The sequence below is a fragment of the Erinaceus europaeus genome, chromosome 11 (assembly GCF_950295315.1).
Source record: "Erinaceus europaeus chromosome 11, mEriEur2.1, whole genome shotgun sequence".
NCBI classification, from domain to species: domain Eukaryota; kingdom Metazoa; phylum Chordata; class Mammalia; order Eulipotyphla; family Erinaceidae; genus Erinaceus; species Erinaceus europaeus.
The window spans coordinates 74515340-74538376 of NC_080172.1; the positions used below are offsets into that span (position 1 = coordinate 74515340).

General features: G+C 38.1%; 1 protein-coding gene across 1 annotated transcript; it reads left to right on the plus strand.

Annotated features, from left to right (window-relative positions):
* Positions 1-3647: 3647 nt before the first annotated feature.
* C11H1orf146 (chromosome 11 C1orf146 homolog) lies at positions 3648-22822 on the plus strand. Its single transcript, XM_007533282.2, is given in 7 exon segments — positions 3648-3705; positions 12272-12359; positions 18524-18617; positions 20977-21145; positions 21526-21604; positions 22687-22788; positions 22790-22822. Coding segments are annotated over 6 exon segments (546 nt in total). The 5' UTR covers positions 3648-3705; positions 12272-12290.
* The last annotated feature ends 215 nt before the right edge of the window (positions 22823-23037 follow it).

Sequence of the window (23037 nt, forward strand, 5' to 3'; positions counted from 1 at the left end):
ACTGAATCATACGGAAGGTGCATGTCTAGCCTTCTGAGAGTTTTCCAGACTGCTCTCCACAGAGGCTGTACCAATTTACATTCCCACCAGCAATGTAAAAGGGTTCCTCTGTCCCCACATCCTCTCCAGCATTTGTTGCTGCTCTCCTTTTTGATGTATGCCATTCTTACAGGAGTGAGGTGGTATCTCAATGTTGTCTTAATTTGCATTTCTCTGACAATCAGTGACCTAGAGCAGTTTTTCATATGTTTGTTAGCCTTTTGGATCTCCTCTGAGGTGAATGTTTTGTTCATATCCTCTGCCCATTTTTGGATGGGGTCATTTGCTTTTTTGGTGCTAAGTTTGCTGAGCTCTTTATATATTTTGGTGATTAGTTTCTTCTCTGATGTCTGGCATGTGAAGATCTTCTCCCATCCTGTGAGGGGTCTCTCTGTTTGTTTAATAGTTTCTTTGGATGTGCAGAAGCTTTTCAATTTGATGTAGTCCCATTGGTTTGTTTCTGCTTTAGTCTTCCTTGCAATTGGGTTGGATTCATCAAAGATGTCCTTGAGGTGTATATACACAATGGAATACTATGCAGCTATCAAGAACAATGAACCCACCTTCTCTGACCCATCTTGGACAGAGCTAGAAGGAATTATGTTAAGTGAGCTAAGTCAGAAAGATAAAGATGAGTATGGGATGATCCCACTCATCAACAGAAGTTGAGTAAGAATATCTGAAAGGGAAACTAAAAGCAGGACCTGATCAAATTGTAATTAGGGCACCAAAGTAAAAACCCAGTGGTGAGGGATAGACATGCAGCTTCCTGGGCCAGTGGGGGGTGGGAGTGGGTGGGAGGGATGGGTCACAGTCCTTTGGTGGTGGGAATGGTGTTTATGTACACTCCTAGCAAAATGTAGACATATAAATCAGTAGTTAATTAATATGAGAGGGGGAAAATCAATTGTATGTCTCAAAGTTTCTCAAAACACAAACTGAATCTTTTTAATATATAGGCTGTGTATTTGCTATGCGGACTCTCTCAAAAGCTTAGACAAAGTAGATTAGAAGCATCCAATTGCACAGCTATATACAAGATACTGGATACTGTACAGCAAACCATAAGAAAAGGACTTTTCAAAGTTAACCCAATTAACAAATAATGTGATGATAACATTAACTATCGATTGTCTTTTTGAACCCTAAGACAGCAGGAACCTCACATCTCCACTATAGAACCCCTACTTCCCCCAGTCCTGGAACCCTTGGATAGGGCCCACTTTCCCGTATGCATCTCCCAATCCAAACCAAATAATATTGCATCCGCCGATCACAACCTAACCAACGCAACGATTGCCACCTCAACATGCTTCACCTCAGACTGTGTCCAGAGACTTCACGTGTGGAATGACAACCCTTCAGCTTCATTACTCGGGTGAGACCTTTCCTTTTATAGTACACTCTAATTTCATCTCAGGTAGTTCACTTTCTAACAAAGTCCCATAACCTAGACATACACCAGTTTCTGTGAGAGAGAGCTTATGCGCACACGTATCCATAAACTACTGCAAAATATATACCTGAAAGCAGAAGTACACTAGAGTTTGCAGTGAGTACCTCCCTAACACTTCCTCTCCACTATTCCAAGCTTGGGATCCATGATTGCTCAACAAATTGTTTGGCTTCGTATGTTAACTCTCTTTTCAATCACCAGGTTCCAGATGCCACCAGGATGCTGGCCAGGCTTCCCTGGATTGAAGACCCCACCAATGTGTCCTGGAGCTCAGCTTCCCCAGAGACACACCCTACTAGGGAAAGAGAGAGGCAGACTGGGAGTATGGACCGACCAGTCAACGCCCATGTTCAGCGGGGAAGCAATTACAGAAGCCAGACCTTCTACCTTCTGCAACCCTCAACGACCCTGGGTCCATGCTCCCAGAGGGCTAGAGAATGGGAAAGCTATCATGGGAGGGGGTGGGTTATGGAGATTGGGTGGTGGGAATTGTGTGGAGTTGTACCCCTCCTACCTTATGTTTTTGTTCATTAATCCTTTCTTAAATAAAAAATTAAAAAAAAAAGATCTACTGCAAGATCCAAAGGAAAACTTCAAAGGAATGTCTGCATCCTTAATAGAGTGAAAAAAAAGTCATTCATGTATTCTCATGCATACTTAAAATGTGGTAAGAAAAATATAAGGGAATAGAAGTGAATTGAATAAAATTAAGGCTGTAATGCAATAAAATAATACAATTGAAGAATTAAAATCCATATTCGCAGCAAAGAAAGATATGATTCTACAAAAAAATATTAAATAAACAAAGACAACTTGATGCAATCAGGATCAAGAGATAAAGGTCAGAGGTCAGTGGTATAAAAACAAGAAAAGCGATAAAAGCCACTAAGTAGGTTAGAAGATTTGCAGCAGCATAGTTCAATCTCATTTGTTTCAGTAATGAATAAACTGTAGTGGTGCATAAGCCTCCTGAATGAAAATTTGTTAGCTGAGTTAGCTGTAGATATTTGTCTAGCAAATAACTCTCAGACAAATTAGCCTGAACACAGAAAATCAATTATAAATTAATATAATTAAAATAAACTACTTTAAACATGAAAGTAATAAGATTAAATTTTAACAAAAACAGAAGCCCTCACAGTTATGGGTACTGATATTCAGTGAAGTTTGATATGTTATCATTGAGACACAATATAGAATGGGCTCATATATGAAGGTGAATGGTGCATCAACATTTGACTGGAATTACTAGGGCTTAACAGGTACCAGACTTTATATAGGTGCTGGAAATGCATCAGAAAACAAAGCAAACCGAAAAATTTCTGTTCTTACGGAGTTTACATTCTAGTCAAAGTAAAAGAGTAACAAACATCTTAAGTTTGTGTATTAAATATAATGTCAGAAGGAGACAAATGCTGTGAACACTATGTCGTGCAGAGTAGGAGGGTCCAGGAGTAGTTGTGATTTTAAATGAGGAAGTCATTATATGTTAGGAAAATGATAGTCAAGCAAATATTTGAAAGAGTTGTGATAGCAGAAAATATATCCCGAAGGGGAAGCACTTGAGATAGTTAAGCTAGTTCAAATGTCAAAATGCAGTGCCTATCTGGCAGTATAAAAAGCATGGAGGGTTGAGGGAGATGCCAAGTGACTGGAACAGGGGAAGCAAATGAGAGAGATAGTAGTAGAAAAGATTAGATATGCAATAGGATCAAAAATTATTATAATTCTTAGAGGTATAAGAATTGAATCATATAAGTGGAAGCATGCACAATAGTTTTTCTGTATTGACAAAAACATATTTAGGACCTAGTGGGGGGTTGTATTGTTATGTGGAAAAGTGGGAAATATTATGCATGTACAAACTATTGCATTTACTGTCGACTGTAAAACATTAATCCCCTAGTAAATAAATTTAAAAAAACACCTGAATCTGCATGTTAGGAAACTGAAAAGCAATGATGTCTAATGTGCGGCGGTGGGGGTGGTGCCTCACTCTTCCTTAACCTCATTTCTTCGTGCACACTGCAGTCAGTATACAACGTAAGGGAACACGGGTCGCATGGAACCTTTCTGCGGCTGCGCAGAAGCTAAGGGCGAGGAGCGCTTTCTGCGCAGGCGCAGGCAGGCTTTACTCACCGCCCCTCTCCCCCACCCAACCTTCTGGCCCCGTGGAGTCCCTTAGGATTCTCTGCGGATCTGCTGATCAGGTGCGTTTGCATCCTTGGCCAAATGGCTACAAAACACCAAACTCCTGGCTTTTTTTTAACCCCAACTCTTGATTTTTTTCTTTCTCTTCTTGATTCCTTCTGTGTTTTTCTACCGGTGTGTTTTCCCTCAGACTTGACAAGATGGCGTTGCCCCGGGCCTCGTGCAGCGGCTTCCCGCCCTTTCCCCGCGCCGCGGGCTCTCAGGGAAGGTGCTGCCGGCGGGTCCGAGCGCGGTGGACCTGCTTCGCTTTCTGAAACCCAGCCTGGACTCACTGCGCAAAATGATCCATAGTTCATTCACTTCAGGCGCTGCTCCTAACCCCTTCTTTCAGCGCCCGACCCCTGCCTGGGGAAGTGAAAATCTTAAAAAACAAACAAAACAAAACAAAACAAAAAAAACCCAAAAAACAGTTAAAGAGGAAGGGACTGTGAAGAGAATGAGAATAAAAGTGACTTTCAGCGGATTCCTGTACAGTGTTCAGTTACCCATATATGTGGCAACTTGCGGGAAGCCAAGGAAACCTTAGAAAAAGTCAAGGTATTGGGAAAAGGTTTAACAAGTCATTAGTTTCAGGTGCTTTTTTTTTTTTCTTTTACATTGGTTTTTACCCATTTTTTCTTTTCTTTCTCATGGGTCGCAGACATGACTGCACTCCTAGAAGTATTCCCTCAGAGCTGTTGAGGGAGTCTTGCCAGACCACTCCCAGTTTTCTGATTCATTCCTCGTTATTTGCAGTTTACGCTTAGGGATCTGCCGACCCCGATTCCTTTCTCACTTAACAGTGCACAAAATTACTTACCCTCTCTTAGCTTTACTTAAGTTAGCTGAAATTGTTTATAAAGCCTATATTTAATGATGTGAAGACTTAACTATATGTACTGGGGTTGTATGGGTAGATTTTCATTAACTTGACTGTAAACTAGATTGTTGAGGGTAAGGCTAAAATTGCAGCTCTTGCCCCTACACCTAGGGACATGTTTATTTTTCCCTCCAGGGTTATTGCTGGGGCTTGGTGCCGACACTAGGAATCCACTACTTCTGGAGGCCATTTTTTCCATTTTGTTGTTGTTGTCATTGCTGTCAATTATTATTGTTGTTGTTGGATAGGACAGAGAGAAATCAAAAGGGAAGGGGAAGACAGAGACGAGGAGAGAAAGATGGATACCTGCAGACTTGCTTCACCACTTGTGAAGCAACCCCCCTGCAGGTGGGGAGCCGGAGCTTGAACCAGGATCCTGACACCCATCCTTGAGCTTCGTGCCATTGTGTGCTTAACCTGGTGCACCACTGCCAGGCCCCAGGGACTTCTACTTTTTTTTTTTTTTGCCTCCAGGGTTATTGCTGGGGCTCAGTGCCTGCACTATGAATCCTCTGCTTTTGGAGGCTATTTTTTTCCTTTTTGTTGCCCTTTTTTGTTTATCGTTGTTGTTATTATCATTGTTGCTGTCATTGTTGTTGGATAGGACAGAGAGAGAGAGAGGAAGGGAAGACAGTGGGAGAGGACACCTGCAAATCTGCTTCACCACCTGTGAAGCAACCCCCTTGCAGGTGGGGAGCCAGGGGCTCGACCCTTTGCAGGTGGGGAGCTGGCGGCTCAAACCAGAATCTTTATGCCAGTCCTTGCGCTTCAGCCATGTGTGCTTAACCCACTGCTCTACTTGCCCAACCCCAGGACATACTTTTTGACTAGAGGGCCCAATATATTAAGTGGAGAAAGGAGAGTGTCTTAAGCAAATAGTGTTGGGAAAATTGGGTTGCAATGTACAGAAGAATGAAACTGAACCACCTCATGTAACCACAAACAAAAAGTGAACTCCAAATGGATCAAGGACTTGGATGTTAGACCAGAAGATGTCAAATATTTATAGGAAAACATTGACAAAACTTTTGATCTACGTTTTATAGGCGTCTTCAGTGACTCAAATGCAGTCACATGAAAAAAAAATGGGACTACATCAAATTGAAAAGGCTCTACACAGCAAAAGAAGCCATCACTTAAAGGAAACCCAAAAGGCCAATAGGTATATGAAGAAATGCTCAAAGTTATTGATTATGAGTGAAGTGTAAATAAAAACAACAATGAGAAACCATTTTACCTCCTGCACTGCTGGTGGGAATGGAAGATGGCCCAAGCCCTGTGGAGAGCAGTCTGGAGAACTCTCAGAAGGCTAGAAATACACCTATCCTATGACCCTGCCAATTTCTCTCCTAGGGATAGATCCTAATGAACCAAACACAACCACCCCAAAAGATCTGTGTACACCTATGTTCATAGCAGCACAATTTGTAATAGCCAAAACTTGGAAGCAACCCAGCTGCCCAACAAGAGATGAGTGACTGTGCAAGTGGTGGTCTATATACACAATGGAATACTAGTCAGCTATTAATGATGAATTCACCTTACCCACCTCATATTGGATGGAGCTTGAAGGAATCATGTGAAGTGAGATGAGCCAGAAAGCAGGATGAATATGATATGCTTTCACTCATGACAGAAGTTGAAAAACAAGAACAGAAGGAAAACCACAAAGTAGAACTTGCACTGGGTTTGGTGTATTGCACCAAAGTTAAAGGACTCTGGGAGTGGGGGGCGGGGGCGTTCAGGTCCCGGTGCATGATGGTGGAGGAGGACCTAAGTGGCGAGTTAGAGTGATGTGGATAACTGAGAAATGTTACACATGTACTGTCTACTGTACTGCATTTTACTGTTAATTGTAATTCCACCCCCCCACTCCCCATAAAAGAGAGAAAGGGAAAAAAAGAACAGGAAACACAAACTAAAACTTGGGCTGCTGGTGTATTTCACCAAAGCAAAGAACTCTGAATAGGAGTGCAGAAAAGAGATTGGTGGGGGGTAGGGATTTTCAAGTGCTGGTATACGATGATGGACCTATTTTGGGAATGAGAGTGTTTTGCAGACACCTATCTTGGTGAGATGAGAAATTGTACTTGTGTACCAACAACTGTATTGTAAACCTCCCAGTAAAAAAATTGAAGGAAGGGAGGAATTAAAGAAAAGAACATGGGAGAAAATGTAGTGCAGATAACCTAGCATGACTTTTCAGATACAACACCAGTCATGATCCAAGAAAGAACTAAATGATGAGCTAGCATTTATTATTATTAAGACTAAAATTTGAAGAAAATAAAATGGTATAAGGTGTGTAAAAAAAAATGCAAGGCTAGGCAGTGGCTCACTTCCTTTAATGCACATGTTATAATGTGCAAGGACCTGAGTTCAAGCCCCCTGGTCCCCATTTGCAGAGGGCAAATTTTACAAATGGTGAAGCAGGGATGCTGGTCTCCCTCCCCCTCTCCCCCCTCTCCCTCTCTCTCTCTCTCTGTTTCTCCTTCCATCTCACATTCTCTCTATATGTATCCAATATAAAATAGATTTTTAAAAATTCCAGCTATTCCCCCCCCCAGGCTGGCTAATCATTTACTTATTCAAAAACAAATATTTTGAATGTTTAGTTTATGTGAGATTTAGAGATAATAGGGTTAGGTAAAACAGAAGGTTCTTGCTCTTGTAGAGATAGTTAACTTGTCATTCACTCACTCATGCAATAAATAAGGAAATTATTGAGCAGCTGGTTTCAATACAGCAGGAAGATCCAATTATTAGAGCTGTTCAAAAGAATAAGACTGCCTAAGGTGAAATTAACTAATTATTATTGAAAGTGACTTTCAGAAAAAGAAAGTGATTTTTGTTTTTGTTTTGACACCCGAGTTTTGCTGGGTCTCAGTGCCTAAATTACTCCACCAATCCCTGCAATTGTTTTTAGTCTTTTTTACTCCTGTCCATGAGTGAAAGCATACCATATTCATCCTGCTTTCTGGCTCATCTCACTTCATATGATTCCTTCAAGTTCCATCCAATATGAGGTGGGTAAGGTGAATTCATCATTAATAGCTGACTAGTATTCCGTTGTGTATATAGACCACCACTTGCACAGTCACTCATCTCTTGTTGGGCAGCTGGGTTGCTTCCAAGTTTTGGCTATTACAAATTGTGCTGCTATGAACATAGGTGTACACAGATCTTTTGGGATGGTTGTGTTTGGTTCATTAGGATCTATCCCTAGGAGAGAAATTGGCAGGGTCATAGGAAAGGTGTATTTCTAGCCTTCTGAGAGTTCTCCAGACTGCTCTCCACTGGGGTTGGGCCAATTTATATTCCCTGCAACAGTGCAGGAGGGTGCCCTCATCCCTGCAAACCTCTCCAGCATATGTTGCTACTGTTTGTTCTGATGTATGACATTCTCACAGTAGTGGTTTCTCATTGTTGTCTTTATTTGCATTTCTCTGACAATAAATGACTTGAAGCATTTTTGCATATATCTTGCTTGGCCTTCTGGATCTCTTTAGTGAATATTAAGTTCATATCCAAGAAGGTAGATTTTTCTAGTGGCCCTTAAAGGAGAAGCAGGATTTTTTTTTAATGTAGATTTTATTCTTCAGAGAGTTTTAGATTTATTGAAAATTTGTGACAACAGTACAGGATAATTCCACATATTATATATATATATCTACCATCTCTTATTATTAACATCTTAATTAATATGGCACATTTACTACATTAGTATTAACTATAGTCTACTTTTTTTCCCCACATTTCTTTTTTTTTTTTTCCTTAATGTCTTTTAGTTGTGTCCTAGGATTTCAACTAGTATATTACATTATGTGTAATATTTGCTGAGGTTTCTCTTGACTGTGACAGCTTTTCAGACCTTTGTTCTTGATGACCCTGACAGTTTTGAGGAATGCTTGTCAGAGATGCCCTGCTTATGTATTTGCTATTTTTCTCATAATAGGGGTTATAGAATAGGAATAGGAGTAAATCAAGTCAAAGGTATATATATTCTGTCAACATGATTTATGACTTGATGTAGACTTTAATTGCTTAACTGAGGTAGTGTTTCCAGAAAGAAAGTGTAAAAGACTTAAAAAAGGAAACAAACTCCTGCCCCCACCCCTTTAATGTAGGGAGAAAATCTGTTTTCCCTGATGTGTGTTTCTTCCTTCAGAGGCAGGAATTACACAAAAAATTTTCACTTCTAGTCACAAAATATGTGGTTTTTTTTAAAAGTTATCTTATATAACAGTTGGGTGTCAATTCTTACCCTGTCTGTCCTGAGAGAGTGGCAGATCCCACAGGTAAGGAGTCAGTCCCACGAGACATCCCACAGTTCACATTCCTCTCACAAGCCTAAATAGTTACTACCTTTGCTTCGACTGACCAGTTATAGACTGAAAGTTCAAAAGGCATCTTGATTAATTTATTAGAGTGGTTCACAGAACTCTAGGAAACACATTTACAAATTCATTAAGCAGTATGTTAAATGATGCAGATGAACAGCTGGAGGAAGAGATACATAGAGGGAAGTCTGTCCTATGGAGCTGGACTGTATCACCCTCTTAGTGTGGATATAGTCACCACCCTGAAAACACTCTGAGTCCTATTTTATTGGGATCTTATCGATATTTCCTCACATAGGCAAAATCTATTTGAATTCCATTTTTAGCCCCTGTGAATGATGAGGGATGGGACCCAAAGTTTCAAGCTTCTTATCTTGGCTTAGCCTTTTTGGTGACTCGCTTTCATCCAGGAACTATCTGGGAACCTAATCAGAATAACCTCAGTAGAATAAAAAATGTTCCTAGTGCTCTAGAGATTTATTTTTCTTTACTTATTAGTGAGAGAGATGAAAGAGGGAGAAATAACTAAGGGTATCATTCTGGCATATATGATGCCAGGGATTGAACTCAGGACCTCCTGCTTAAAGGTCTAATGCTTTGTTAATCTTTACATTTGTTTACCCTACTTTGGCTTTTATTTATTTGCATTTAAGACATTTACTTTTTTCATGTGATATAGTTTCATATTACACAGAGAGTCAGTACACATGGTACCAGAGATCAAACTGGAAGCTACTGGCATGGAAATAGGGTGCTCTAACAGCTGTGCCACTTTCATAACAGGTATGTCTCTCTTTTCCTTCTTTCCTCCTTCCTTTCTTTCCTTCTTGCTCTTATTCTTTCCCTCTCACTGTGTCTCCTCTTCACACTAGGGAACGAATCCAGAGCCTTGTGCTTCTTCAGCCTCACCACTAAGCAGACTCCTGGAGCTGACTTTTTGATTCTTTTTTTTTTTTTTTTTTGCCTCCAGGGTCATTGTTGGGGCTCAGTGCCTGCACCATGAATCCATTGCTCCTAGAGGCCATTTCCCCCCTTTTGTTGCCCTTGTTATTACAGCCTTGTTGTGGTTGTTATTGTTGTTGTTATTGATGTCATTTGCTGTAGGGTAGGACAGAGATATGGAGAGAGGAGGGGAAGACAGAGGGGGAGAGAACGATAGACACCTGCAGACCTGCTTCACTGCCTGTCAAGTGACTACCCCGCAGGTGGGGAGCCTGGGGCTCGAACCAGGATCCTTCTGCAGGTCCTTGAGCTTTGCACCACATGCGCTTAATCCACTGCGCTACTGCCCAACCCCCCTTTTTTTTAATTGTTTTTATATTTATTTTCCCTTTGTTGCTCGTTTTATTGTTGTTGTAGTTATTATTGTTGTTACTGATGTCATCGTTAGATATGACAGAGAGAAATGGAGAGAGGAGGGGAAGACAGGGGAAGAGAAAGGTAGATACCTGCAGACCTGCTTCACCACCTGTGAAGCAACTTACCTGCAGGTGGGGAGCCAGGGGCTCAAACCAGGATCCTTAAGCCAGTCCTTGTGCTTCGCACCCACGTTCTCTTAAACCGCTGTGCTACCCCCCACACACACACACTCTCTCAACTTTTTCATTCTTAAGTGAAAGCATGAGAGAAAAACTGTAAAAATAAAAAGTTGGGAGGAAGAGAGACTACAGCTCCCTTGGTGCTGTGTGTGATGCTCCCAAGTGATGCTGGGTCTTAAACTCAGAGCAGCACGAATTATAAGGCATATATTATATGGCACATTATAAGGCACCTGCCAGGTGAGCTATCCCCCAACCCCAATTCTCATGACTTTTGAATTGTACCTTTTCTCTTTTCTTCTTTTTTTTTTTTTTCCCACCAGGGTTATTGTGGGGGCTCAGTGCCAGCATTATGAATCCACCACTCCCTGTGGCCATTTTTTTCCTTTTTTTTTCTTTTCCTTTCTATTACACTTGATAGGACAGAGAGAAATAGAGAGGGGAGGGGAGATAGAGAGGGAGAGAGAAAATAGATCTCCACACCTGGAGATCTATTGCAGTACTCATGAAGTGTCTCTCCTCCCCACCCCTCCCCCACGGGTGGGGAGTGGGGGTCTCAAACGAGTTACTGAGTGTGATAACATTGTGCTTGATAGTGCTTAACCAGGTGTGCTACCACCTGGCCCCCTCTTTTATTTTTTAAATATATTATTTATTTATGTATTTATTTTGGATAGAGACTTGGAGAAATTGAGAGGGAAGGGGAGGTAAAGAGGAAGGTGAAGCCTCCCATTCCAGGTGGGGACCAAGGGCTTGAACTCAGGTCTTTGCACACTGTAATGGGTAAACTCAGACAGGTTCACCACCACTACCAGTCCTTCTGGTAGTATTCTAATTCATGAAACAAATCTGTATGCCTTTTTAAAATCATTACTTAAAACAACAGTTTTTAAAATTATCTTCCATTAGTTAAGAATAAGCATTTGGCTGTTTCTAGAGCTTCTCATGAATGATCCTTAAATATAGAGTTCCATGTGCCTGCTTTCCAGAAATGGCCATTTGCTTCTGTCATGTTGCCTCCAAGTCATCCTCGTGAAAATGTTTTTTATGGTATTCAACAACAAGGTTTCTAAATATGTATTTCTACTTGTATACTTATTTTGAATCATGACATATGCGCCCAGGTTAAAGACTCAGAAGATCATTAAATTCACTTCAAACTCCGTTAAACAATCCCACTTTTTCACTGTACTCATCATAGTTCTTAACAAAATGTTTATTGAAAGTTAATTTTTTGAAATGGGAGCCATTGCTTTTGATCATTTTTTTTAAGAAAACAGTATTAAATATGCTCAATTATTGGGCGGGGTATATAGCATAATGGTTATATAAACAAAATCTAACACTTGATGCTTCAAAGTTCCAGGTTCAATCTGCAACACCATCATCCAGAGATGTACAGTGCTCTGGTAAAAAAAAAAAAAAGCAAATATGCTCAATTATGACAAAACATATCTTTTCACTATTAGATTTTGACTTTCAGATATATATATATTTTTTCAGTTGCCACCAAGGTTATTGCTGGGGCTTGGTGCCTGCTCCTAGTGGCCATTAGTTCCTTTTTTCCTCCTTTATTTGATAGGACAGAGAGAATTATAATATCTGGGGAGGTGGAGAGAGACAGACACCTGCAGTACTTGCTTCAAAATAATGAAACTTTCACCCTGCGAGTACTTAAACTTGAGTCCTTGTGTGTGGTAACATGTCCTTAACCAGGTGTGCAACCATTTGGCCCCCGAGATATTATTTATAACATCTTCATTGCCATTGTTTTATCTTTAAGTTGTTCACCAAGTATTTCTCTCTGTTCTTTTTGCTCTTTTATCAGATTGTTGCATCAAAGACAGATGGCTGACAGTGGTAGAAAAGACAAAATTAAGTGGACAACTACCATTATTATTAGCTCATCTCTTAAGGTAAAGAAATGTGAGCCATATATCTTTAATTAAAAATATAAAAGCAATAAAACAATATTTTAATTATCTAAGGCTGTATGAATCAACAAGTACATAAGATGAATATATTTAAAAGATAACTTAATTTTTTACTACATCTGTTTTCAAAACCTCTAAATATTTGAACTTTGACAATTTTCAAAAGCTGTTTTTTTTTCCTCTCTTTAAGTCTGTTCTACTAGAGATATTCAAGGATTCCAGAAATGGTAATTCATGTGTACAAATATATTACTTAAGTTGGTTGTGTTATAAACAAGAAAAGCTGATAAGACTAAGTATCACTGAGAAGAAGCAATATCCATAGAGTTTGGAGGATGAATTGATGGGAAACTGAATACCTGAGAATAGTTTAGCAATCCACAGCATTTTTTATTTTAACTTCCAAGCAAACAGGATGTTTTCCATTGCCCGTGATATTTATCTTCTAGGCACCAACTGATAACTAGAGCAATGGTATAAGAAATGTTTCTCCCGGGAGTCGGGGGTAGAGCAGCGGGTTTACGCACGTGGCGCAAAGCGCAAGGATCCTGGTTGGAGCCCCCAGCTCCACACCTGCAGGGGAGTTGCTTCACAGGTGGTGTAGCAGGTATGCAGGTGTCTATCTTTCTCTCCCCCTCTCTGTCTTCCCCTCCTCTCTCCATTTCTCTCTGTCCTATCCAACAATGACATCAACAACAGTAACAACTACAACAATAAAAAAAGGGCAACAAAAGGAAAAATTAAAAAAAAAAATAAAGAAAGATATGTTTATCCCATGGTAAAAGGAGAGAGGCAAAGATAAAACCTTAAGTTTTTAAATTATATTCCTATTGTGGAAATGTTGTTTTGTAAGACTGTAGTTGATTCAGATATACAATTTCACATTTCCCCTCATTATCAAACCTCACCCCTCCCCCTAAAAAAGCACTGCTTCCTTACATCTCAAGGTATTGAGGCCTTCTTCCCCTTTAGTACCTTATATCTTCACCACATAATGGCCATAGTTTCAGATCTGAAATTTCTAAACAGTGAAATATTTCTGTCCCTGCTCATATATTTATCTTCTTCCTTTGTCTGTTTGATAAACTGCTTTCCATTTTAAAAGACTTGGTTCAGATAAGTTTTCACTTATTTCACACATGTTGAAATTTTAATATATGTTCCTTATTCTTTGTTAAAATTCTCAATGTTATTTTATTTCATACAAAGAAAATACATTTTAAATTATTTATCTAAATTCTTTATTATATGGTTCTCTACAAGTCTGTCTATTATTTCTGATTATTTTCTTTCATGTAATCTTGTCTCTCTGTATGTCTTACTACTTCTGTTGTATATTGGAATTTGTTTTTGAAAAATTTTCAATAGAAATAATCTAAAACCTAGATTAACATTCTGTTTCTCCAGAGTCTTAATTTTGATACTGAATTAAACTCCCAATGCCCTCAGTATGGTTGCCAGAATATAGGACCCTCAGTTAAATTTTGAGTTTCAGACAGTGAATTTAGTGTAAGTATATCCAAAATGTTTTATGGAACATACTTGTGCTATAATCTATGTCGTAACTTTAAAAAATATATTACCTTTATTTATGAGACAGAACCAGAAATCAAGAGGGCAGAGGGTGGTAGAGAGGGAGAAAGAGAGACATCTGCAGCACTGCTTCATTACTCACAAAACTTTCCCCTTGTAGATGGGGTCTGGGGGCTCAAACCAGGGTCCTGGCGCATTGTAACGTGCACACTCAAACTAGGTATGCCACCACCCAGCCCCTAATCTATGTTGTTTATTTGAAATTCCAGTTTAACCAACCTATATATTTGCTAAATCTGGCAACTCGAATTTTAAGGTATTATTTATGTAAGAAGCAGATATTTCTACTCAGTGAAGATACTAATTAGAAGAAAACTGAAACTAATTATTCAAATATTTTTTTTCATTTATATTTCAAATAAGAAGACCTGACTAATGAAGGTTGCTCTAGGGAACACTTCTGCAAGAATCTTGGGAGTAATATAGTATCATCTAAATATGATTTCAGGGATCTGATCCTAAACAGCAGTCCCAGTAAGAGCTGTACTACTTTTATCAAAAGCTCTGATCTGCCTCTTACAGAATTGGCAGATGCCCTTAGGGAAGACATGGCCTAAATGTAGGACTCATGTCTTTGAATTTCTATATAGATCTTGACTTTGTAATTTTTCACTGTACAGCTAGCCCTCTGATGTATTCAAACATATTTTTTAAAGTGTCAAGCTTTTCTAGTTTTTTTCAGCAGGAGGACTGGCCTAAATTACTTAATCTGCCATTAGTGGAAGCAGTATAATCTTAAAACAGAAGAAAACTTAATAGGAAGAGTCAGAGTTAAACTCTTAATGTTGGCATCTGGTTAAGTGGAACAAAATTCTTTTAGAAAAGAAAAAATACACATCAGTCACATAATTCTAGCCGGTGTGTTTAAATTATTATTTCAAGCAAAATTAAAAAGAAAGTTAATATGCCTAAAAGGCATTTTATTTTTTATTATTTGCCTCCAGAGTTATTGCTAGGGCTCTGTACCAGCTCTACGAATGCACTGTTCCTGGAGGTCATTTCCCCTTTTATTGGATAGGACAGAGAGAAATTGAGAGGGGGGAGGGAAAGGAGAGAACAGGGAGAGGGAGAGAGAGATATACGTGCAGACCTGCTGACCTGCCTCACTGGTGATAAAAGTTTTCTGACTGCAGGTGAGGAGCAAAACTCAAACCAGGATCCTTGCTCTTTGTAGTATGTACAATTAGTTGGGTACAGCACTGCCCAGTCCCAAAACTACTGTTGTCTTTATGCTTGCTTTCTGGGTCACTTACAGCTTAACACATTTTTTAAGACAATGTATTTTACTTAATATATCACAAGTATTTCAAAATGAAGTAAAATATACAGGTTTTAAAAAAAATATGTTATACCATTTAGTTTCATACAAAGTATTTTAAATCCAGTAGGTATTTTATACCTACAGCATTTCTCAAATCAGACTAGTCACTTTTTCAGAGCTCAGTGCCACATTGGGCAATACAGGTATCCAGGACTATGAAGAAAATCTTCATACCTTGATGATTCTCAGTGGCCTCATTTGTACAAAGTGGACATAACTTATATGACAGTGCAGAAAAAAATAATCAAACTTGGAAAGGTTTGTCAAGTAATAAAAAGCAAAACAGACTAACTCTATGTTAATCAAACTTGGAAAAGTTTGTCAAGTAATAAAAAGCAAAACAGACTAACTCTATGTGAAGTAGACAAAACGTTCTTTTAAAAAATATTTAGTATTGTATAGAAACAGAGAGTAATTGAGAGAGGAGGGAGAGATAGAGAAGGGAAGAGACAGAGAGACACCGGCAGCCCTGCTTTAGGGACCTCCCAGGGCTTGAACCTGATTCCTTGCACACTGTAATGTGAGACTTAACCAGTCACTGCCTGGCCCCCAAGGACATAATGTTCATGACAATGCAGGAAAAAAAAATAGTCAAACTTGGAAACTGTCAAGTCGTAAAAAAACCAAAACAGAACAATTTACAGTATGCTGCCTGAAACACTTACAAATGTCAAGTACAACATTGTTATTAGCTGATGGAGTACCTAAAGTCGTGTGTGATCTGAATATCACTCAGGAGAGCACCAGGTAGAGGAACCTTCATATGTGCAGGTGAAAGATTTTAGCTCAGATCAGTGAGATAGCTCACCTGTATAGTGTGTTGCTTTGCCATGTGAGGGAGCCAGGTTTAGCCTGGCTCTCATCCATGGAAGGAAGAAGCTTCAGTGCAGTGGCTGCTCTCTCTCTCTTTCTCTCCCCCCCCCCCATGTCCTTATCTAGAAAAAGATAAGGAGAGAAGGGGACATTTTAGCTGATAAAAAACTTAACACAATTTAGAGGTACATTAAAAGTAACTGATCCCCCACAACTATGGACATCTAATCTTTGTCAAAGGGGTTCAGACTATTAAATGTGGAAACCAGAGTCTCTTCAACAAATGGTGTTGGAAACAATGGGTTGAAACATGCAGAAGAATGAAACTGAACCACTGTATTTCACCAAATACAAAAGTAAATTCCAAGTGGATCAAAGACTTGGATGTTAGACCACAAACTATCAGATACTTAGAAGAAAATATTGGCAGAACTCTTTTCCGTATAAATTTTAAAGACATCTTCAATTTAATGAATCCAATTACAAAAAAGACTAAGGCAAGTATAAACCTATGGGACTGCATCAAATTAAAAAGCTTCTGCACAGCAAAAGAAACCACTACCCAAACCAAGAGACCCCACACAGAATGGGAGAAGATCTTTACATGCCATACATCAGACAAGAGGCTAATAACCAATATATATAAAGAGCTTGCCAGACTCAACAACAAAACAACAAATAACCCCATCCAAAAATGGAGGACATGGACAGAATATTCACCACAGAAGAGATCCAAAAGGCTAAGAAACACATGAAAAAATGCTCCAAGTCTCTGTCAGAGAAATGCAAATAAAGACAACAACGAGATACCACTTCACTCCTGTGAGAATGTCATACATCAGAAAAGGTAACAGCAGCAAATGCTGGAGAGGGTGTGGGGTCAAAGGAACCCTCCTGCACTGCTGGTGGAAATGTAAATTGGTCCAACCTCTGTGGAGAACAGTCTGGAGAACTCTCAGAAAGCTAGAAATGGACCTACCCTATGACCCTGCAATTCCCCTCCTGGGGACATATCCTAAGGAACCCAACACACCCATCCAAAAAGATCTGTGTACACATATGTTCTTGGCAGCACAATTTGTAATAGCCAAAACCTGGAAGCAACCCAGGTGTCCAACAACAGGTGAGTGGCTGAGCAAGTTGTGGTCTATATACACAATGGAATACTACTCAGCTGCAAAAAATGGTGACCACCGATTTCAGCCGATCTTGGCTGAAATCATTTTGAGTGAAATAAGTCAGAAACAGAAGGATGAATATGGGATGATCTCACTCTCAGGGAGAAGTTGAAAAACAAGATCAGAAAAGAAAACACAAGTAGAACCTGAAATGGAATTGGCGTATTGCACCAAAGTAAAAGACTCTGGGGTGGGTGGGTGGGGAGAATACAGGTCCAAGAAGGACTCAGAGGACCTAGTGGGGGTTGTATTGTTATATGGGAAACTGGGGAATGTTATGCATGTACAAACTATTGTACTTACTGTTGAATGTAAAACATTAATTCCCCAATAAAAAAAATTTAAAATAAATTAAAAAAAAAATTCATGCCGGAGACTCTGAGGTGCCAGGTTGAATCCCCAACCCTGCCAGAAACCAGAGCTGAACAGTGTTCTGGTCTTTCTGTGTCTTTCTCTCGTTCAAGTAAAAATAAAATATCTTTTAAAAGTAAAAAAAAAAAAAAAAAGTAACTGATAAACAGATGAACTCCAGAGAATTGGTTGTCTCCTGTGTATTATTTTATGCATAGTACTTCATGGTTCTGCCATTTTAAGAAACACACCATATCCACCTCTGGTTATACATTGATGCCTGCCAGAATCCATATCCAAGTTGCTTAATTAAAAAAAAAAAAGTAGTTTGCATTTGCTTTGTCCTTAAAGTTTTCTTCTTGGATGATCTCATTCTCAGGCAGAAGTTGAAAAACAAGATCAGAAGAGAAAACACAAGTAGAACCTGAACTGGAATTGGCATATTGCACCAAAGTAAAAGACTCTGGGGTGGAGGGGGGGAGAATCAGGTCCAAAAAGGATGACAGAGGACCTAGTGGGGGTTGTATTGTTATATGGAAAACTGGGAAATGTTATGCATGTACAAACTATTGTAAATACTGTTGAATGTAAAACATTAATTTCCCAATAAAGAAATTTTAAAAAAGTTTTATTCTTGAGCACTGTCCTTAATTTTTCTCTGTAAGAAACATTATTACACAACTCATTTCCAAACCTACATTTTTGTTTCAATAGAATATAATGTTTTTCTTAGTTTCTTTTGTCCAAAGGAGAGCTAATGTATATTTTGATGAGCATTTATTTTAATATAGTTATAAAGTCATTAAACTTATTTAAAATTTCACTGGCCTCAGTCAAGAAGCTGTTGTAAACTTGCCTTATGTTTGAATTTCTGAAACTTTTTTTTAAAGAATTATGAAGTCGCAACTGCCCTAGAAAATCAAAATCACAAAATTCGATATTCAGATTCAGTGGAAAATGGATCCATTATATTTTCTCTTTCTGGTACAGTATATATACTAATAAATATCTATATTTAAAGTTTCCATAAAATACATAGGTATAAATTCTAATAATTTGGTAGCTTAATAGCAAAGTAATATATGTAAGGTGTTATATTTTTGGAGAGTTAAATATGTAAAATTGTTACTGCTTCGGTATATATATGGATAATTACAAAATATATCCTAGGGCTGGGTGCTGGCACACCTGGTTGAGCACACATGTTACAATGCACAAGGACCAGGATTTAAGTCCCCAGCACCCCCCCCCCCTGCAATGGGAAAGCTTTGCAAGTGGTGAAGCTGTGTTGCAGGTGTCTGTCTCTTTCCCTCTTTATTACCCCCTTCCTTCCTGATTTCTGGCTATCTCTACCCAATAAATAAATATAATAAAAATTATCAAGATTACAGTTGTTGAACTAAAATTGATTTAGTAATATTGAACAGAAGGTAAAAATCTGCTTACTTTGGAACTCAGGTGAAAATAAAATGAAACAACCTCTCCAAAGAATCAGTACTTGTGTTGTATTACAAAAAGACCAGCACCATAATTCATTAGTCAAAATTTATATATGAAAGCAACATAAAAGTTGTTTATTTAATAATTTTGTATACATTTGCTGAATATTATATAAGCAAACAACCGATCGGCATAAGTAAATGTTCTTGAAATCTTAAGTTGTGTTATGGACACAGTTCAGGAAGGAAATACATTAGGATATGATAAGGATGGAGAGATGGGGGGGGACAGGTTCACTGTGTTTGGGGAAGACAGAAGAGATTAGAGTTGCCTATGAAAGATTTTATGAGAAGCATTACAAATAGACCTGTAGTATAGCAGAGATTTTAAAGACAAGCACTTTCTAAATCTCCTAGAAATAGACCTCCAGGCTGAAAGTTAAATTTTGTACATATGGTTGAATAGAGACCCCATAGATAAAAAATATTTTTGGTGAACACCTACTCTGCATCTTGACCACTTTTATTTTATTTTTGAGAGAGATGCAGAGAGAAACACCAGAGCACTGCTCAGCTTTGGCTTATGGTGGTGCCAGGGACTGAACCTGGGACTTTGGAGCCTCAGGCAAGAGACTCTTTCATGCTATCTCCCCCACCCATCTTGCCCACTTATTACATACATTATTTAATCCTTTCAATAACCTAACAGAATTTTTCCCAGTCTTACAGTTGAGGAAACTTAAATTCAAAGAAATTACATAAATTGCCTAAATTCACTCAGCATGTAATAACATGTTTTCCCCAAAGTGTCCCCAAACCCATATCATTTAAGGAACCATTCTTTAAAAAACTTTTTTAATTTATCAAAGATTTATGTTTTTTTAATTTTTATTTATAAAATGAAAACATTGAAAAGACCATAGGATAAGAGGGGTACAACTCCACACAATTTCTACTAAAAGAGTTTCATATCCCATCCCCTCGATAGCTTCTTTACCTGTCTGGGAGTATGGACCCAGGATCATTCTGGGGTACAGAAGGTGGAAGGTCTGGCTTCTGTAATTGCTTCTCTGCTGAACACGGGCATTGGCAGGTCAATCCATACTCCCAGCCTGTCCCTCTCTTTCCCTAGTGGGGCAGTATTATGAGAGGGCAAATAGAGCATGACTGGCATATGTGTGAGAAATTGAACCTGGGCCTCTACTTAAGTCCTGCACTCTGCATGCTAAGCAACTTTCTCGCTGCTAAATGTATTTATAGTCATTTGTGTTATATATGTGATTTTATATAGAAAGTAAGATATAAATAAATTATGCCATTATATATTTTATGTGTTTCTATTCTAGTAGAAATATTTCACAAAAAAATAACTGCAAGCTTTCTTAAGACTTTATTGATTTACAGTTTTTGTTCATACATAAGAACCTGAATCTGTTCTGTGGCAAAAAATTATTCATAATGTAAAAATTCAACTTTAGGGCTGGTGAAACAGCATAATGGCTATGCAAAGACTTCTGTGCCTCAGGCTCTGAGGTTCCAGGTTCAATCCACAGCACCACCATAAACCAGAGCTGTGTAGTGCTCTGGTCTTTCTCCCTGTATCTCTCATTAAAATAAAGTAAAAAGTCTATTAAAAAATTCAACTTTAAAATATAATTCAGCTAAAATTAGGCATTATTTGCATGTAGCCAGTGCCTTCATTACAGGGAGGAAAAAAATAACCAAAAACTTTATTTAGAAATTACTTCATAAACTACCTAAAATTTTTATCTCTAAAGTTTTGTCAGAATTTTTACTTGTTACCAGTTTGACGGCCAGATTCTTGTTACTAAGTTATAGCTATTTTGTTGACTTTATTGAATTTATAAACTTTTTTTGTTTCATATTATATTCACCTTTCCTAGGAGTTGCATTTTTATTGATGGATTCTAAAGCATGTATTACATCAGCTGAAGAAGTATTTCTAGTCAAAATTGAAAAGTTTATTAACACTCACCAAAATAGCTTTTTGGTTTTATCTGCTGCCCTTCATGGGCCAGAGGAATGGAAACTGATGTTCAAAATTCAGCAGAGGTAAGGAAAAATAGTATCTATGGAATTATTTTTCTTAAATTATTTTTACTTTACTAAATTACTTTAAGAAAGCGAGTTGTTTTGCCAAAATAAGTTTTTTAATGTTCACACATCTATGTCATAATGAAATGCAGACTAAGTAGCTATCATTATGAATTAGGATGACAAGTTTCATATTTCATGTTAGACTATGTGAATCACCTGCAAAATCAACCAAAATGAACTTGGTCAATTAAGTGTATTGCATCAAATATATTAATATCAAATCTTCTATGGAATAATGTGGAGCATGAATAAATATGCAAATGACAAAAATCTCCTTTCTTTTAAAACAACAAATATAGGTCAGTATGATTTAACTTACCAATTTTTTTTTCCAGATTCCTGGGTAGTAACTTACGAATACTTCCAGTACATAATACAGTAAATGCTATTAATCTTATGTGCACTATAGCTAAGGTGAGTCACTTCAGGAAAATAACACACACTAAGTCAGTTTCTAATTTCCTTCTGGTAACTACTGTCAGAATGATTGGTTTTGGGCCCAAAAGTATATTTAGTCATAGTCTGAAGTGTTGGCACTATAGGTTATCTATATCTTTAAGTTATTTTTCGGTAGGACTTCACAGCTCTAGGTCAACTTCTTTTCTGATCAAAACAGAGAAGGAGATACCATAACACTGAAGTTTCCCCTACTGATGCTGAGGCTAGGGCTTGAAGCTGGGTTATGCACATGGCAGAGAAGACACAATCCCAAGTGAGCTATCGCCAGTCCTTCAGTTTTGCCATCACTGGGGGCCTCACTACTCTGGATTGACTTTGTCAGATAGAACAAGAAGGAAAGACACCATAGCATTTGAAACCCTCCCCCAGTGTGGTGGGGGTAGGGCTCTAACCAGGGTTGTGCCCATAGCAGACCAGATGCCTTCGCAGGTGAGCTATCCCTTTAAATTTTTTTTTTTAAACATATTTTTTAAAGATTTTATTTATTTATGAGAAAGATAGGAAGAGAGAGAAAGAACCAGACATCACTCTGGCACATGTGTTGCCAGGGATCGAACTCAGGACCTCATGCTTGAGAGTCCAAAGCTTTACCACTGCGCCACCTCCTGGACCACTCCCTTTAAATTTAAAAGAAGCTGCCTGCACAGTAAATCACAAATCCCCAATGAAGTGATTAAAAAAGAAAGAAAAGCCATCAGTTTAAACATACTATTTCACAGGAGGTCCTCCATCAGTTGTCTCTTCTTTATATGTGCTAGCAACTTAACTAAGCAGTTATGAATTCTTTACTCTTGCAGGTGGAACAGATCTCAAGTAAAGCAAATGTTAGGGTATTTTAATTTTGTAATGTATGTTTGATATTTTTTAAAGACAGATTAGGTATTTTCCTATTGCTCTAACTTTTAAAACATAGATGCTATTTATTTAGCACATAGTGACTTGATATTTATTGAATGACAGTTAAGTGTTTTTTGCTATGACCCTGTAAAAATACTTTATTCTTGTAAATAATATTGCATGTTTTTGTCTCTTTCCAGATCAACTCCAAACCATATACAGATAGCATCTGCTACAGAATGAGAATAACTAAATCTTACATCATTGAGAAAAGTCCTGTTTGGAAAACACTTCAAAAGATAAAAGCTGAGTAGTGATTCATTTAATTCAAATTAGAATATCAATTGTTATTTTAGGAGAGTATTAAAATAATTAGACCAGTTACCTTGTAACGTTCAAATATATATTTACTTAAAATTTAAATTATTTTCAAATAAAATGCATACAGTTGAAATTGATTTTACTTTCAGAATTTTGTTCAATCATTTCCCTAATAATGTTTAGGAAAAAATTTGTGTAAGTATACATAAAAATCAGTTTCTTAATGACAC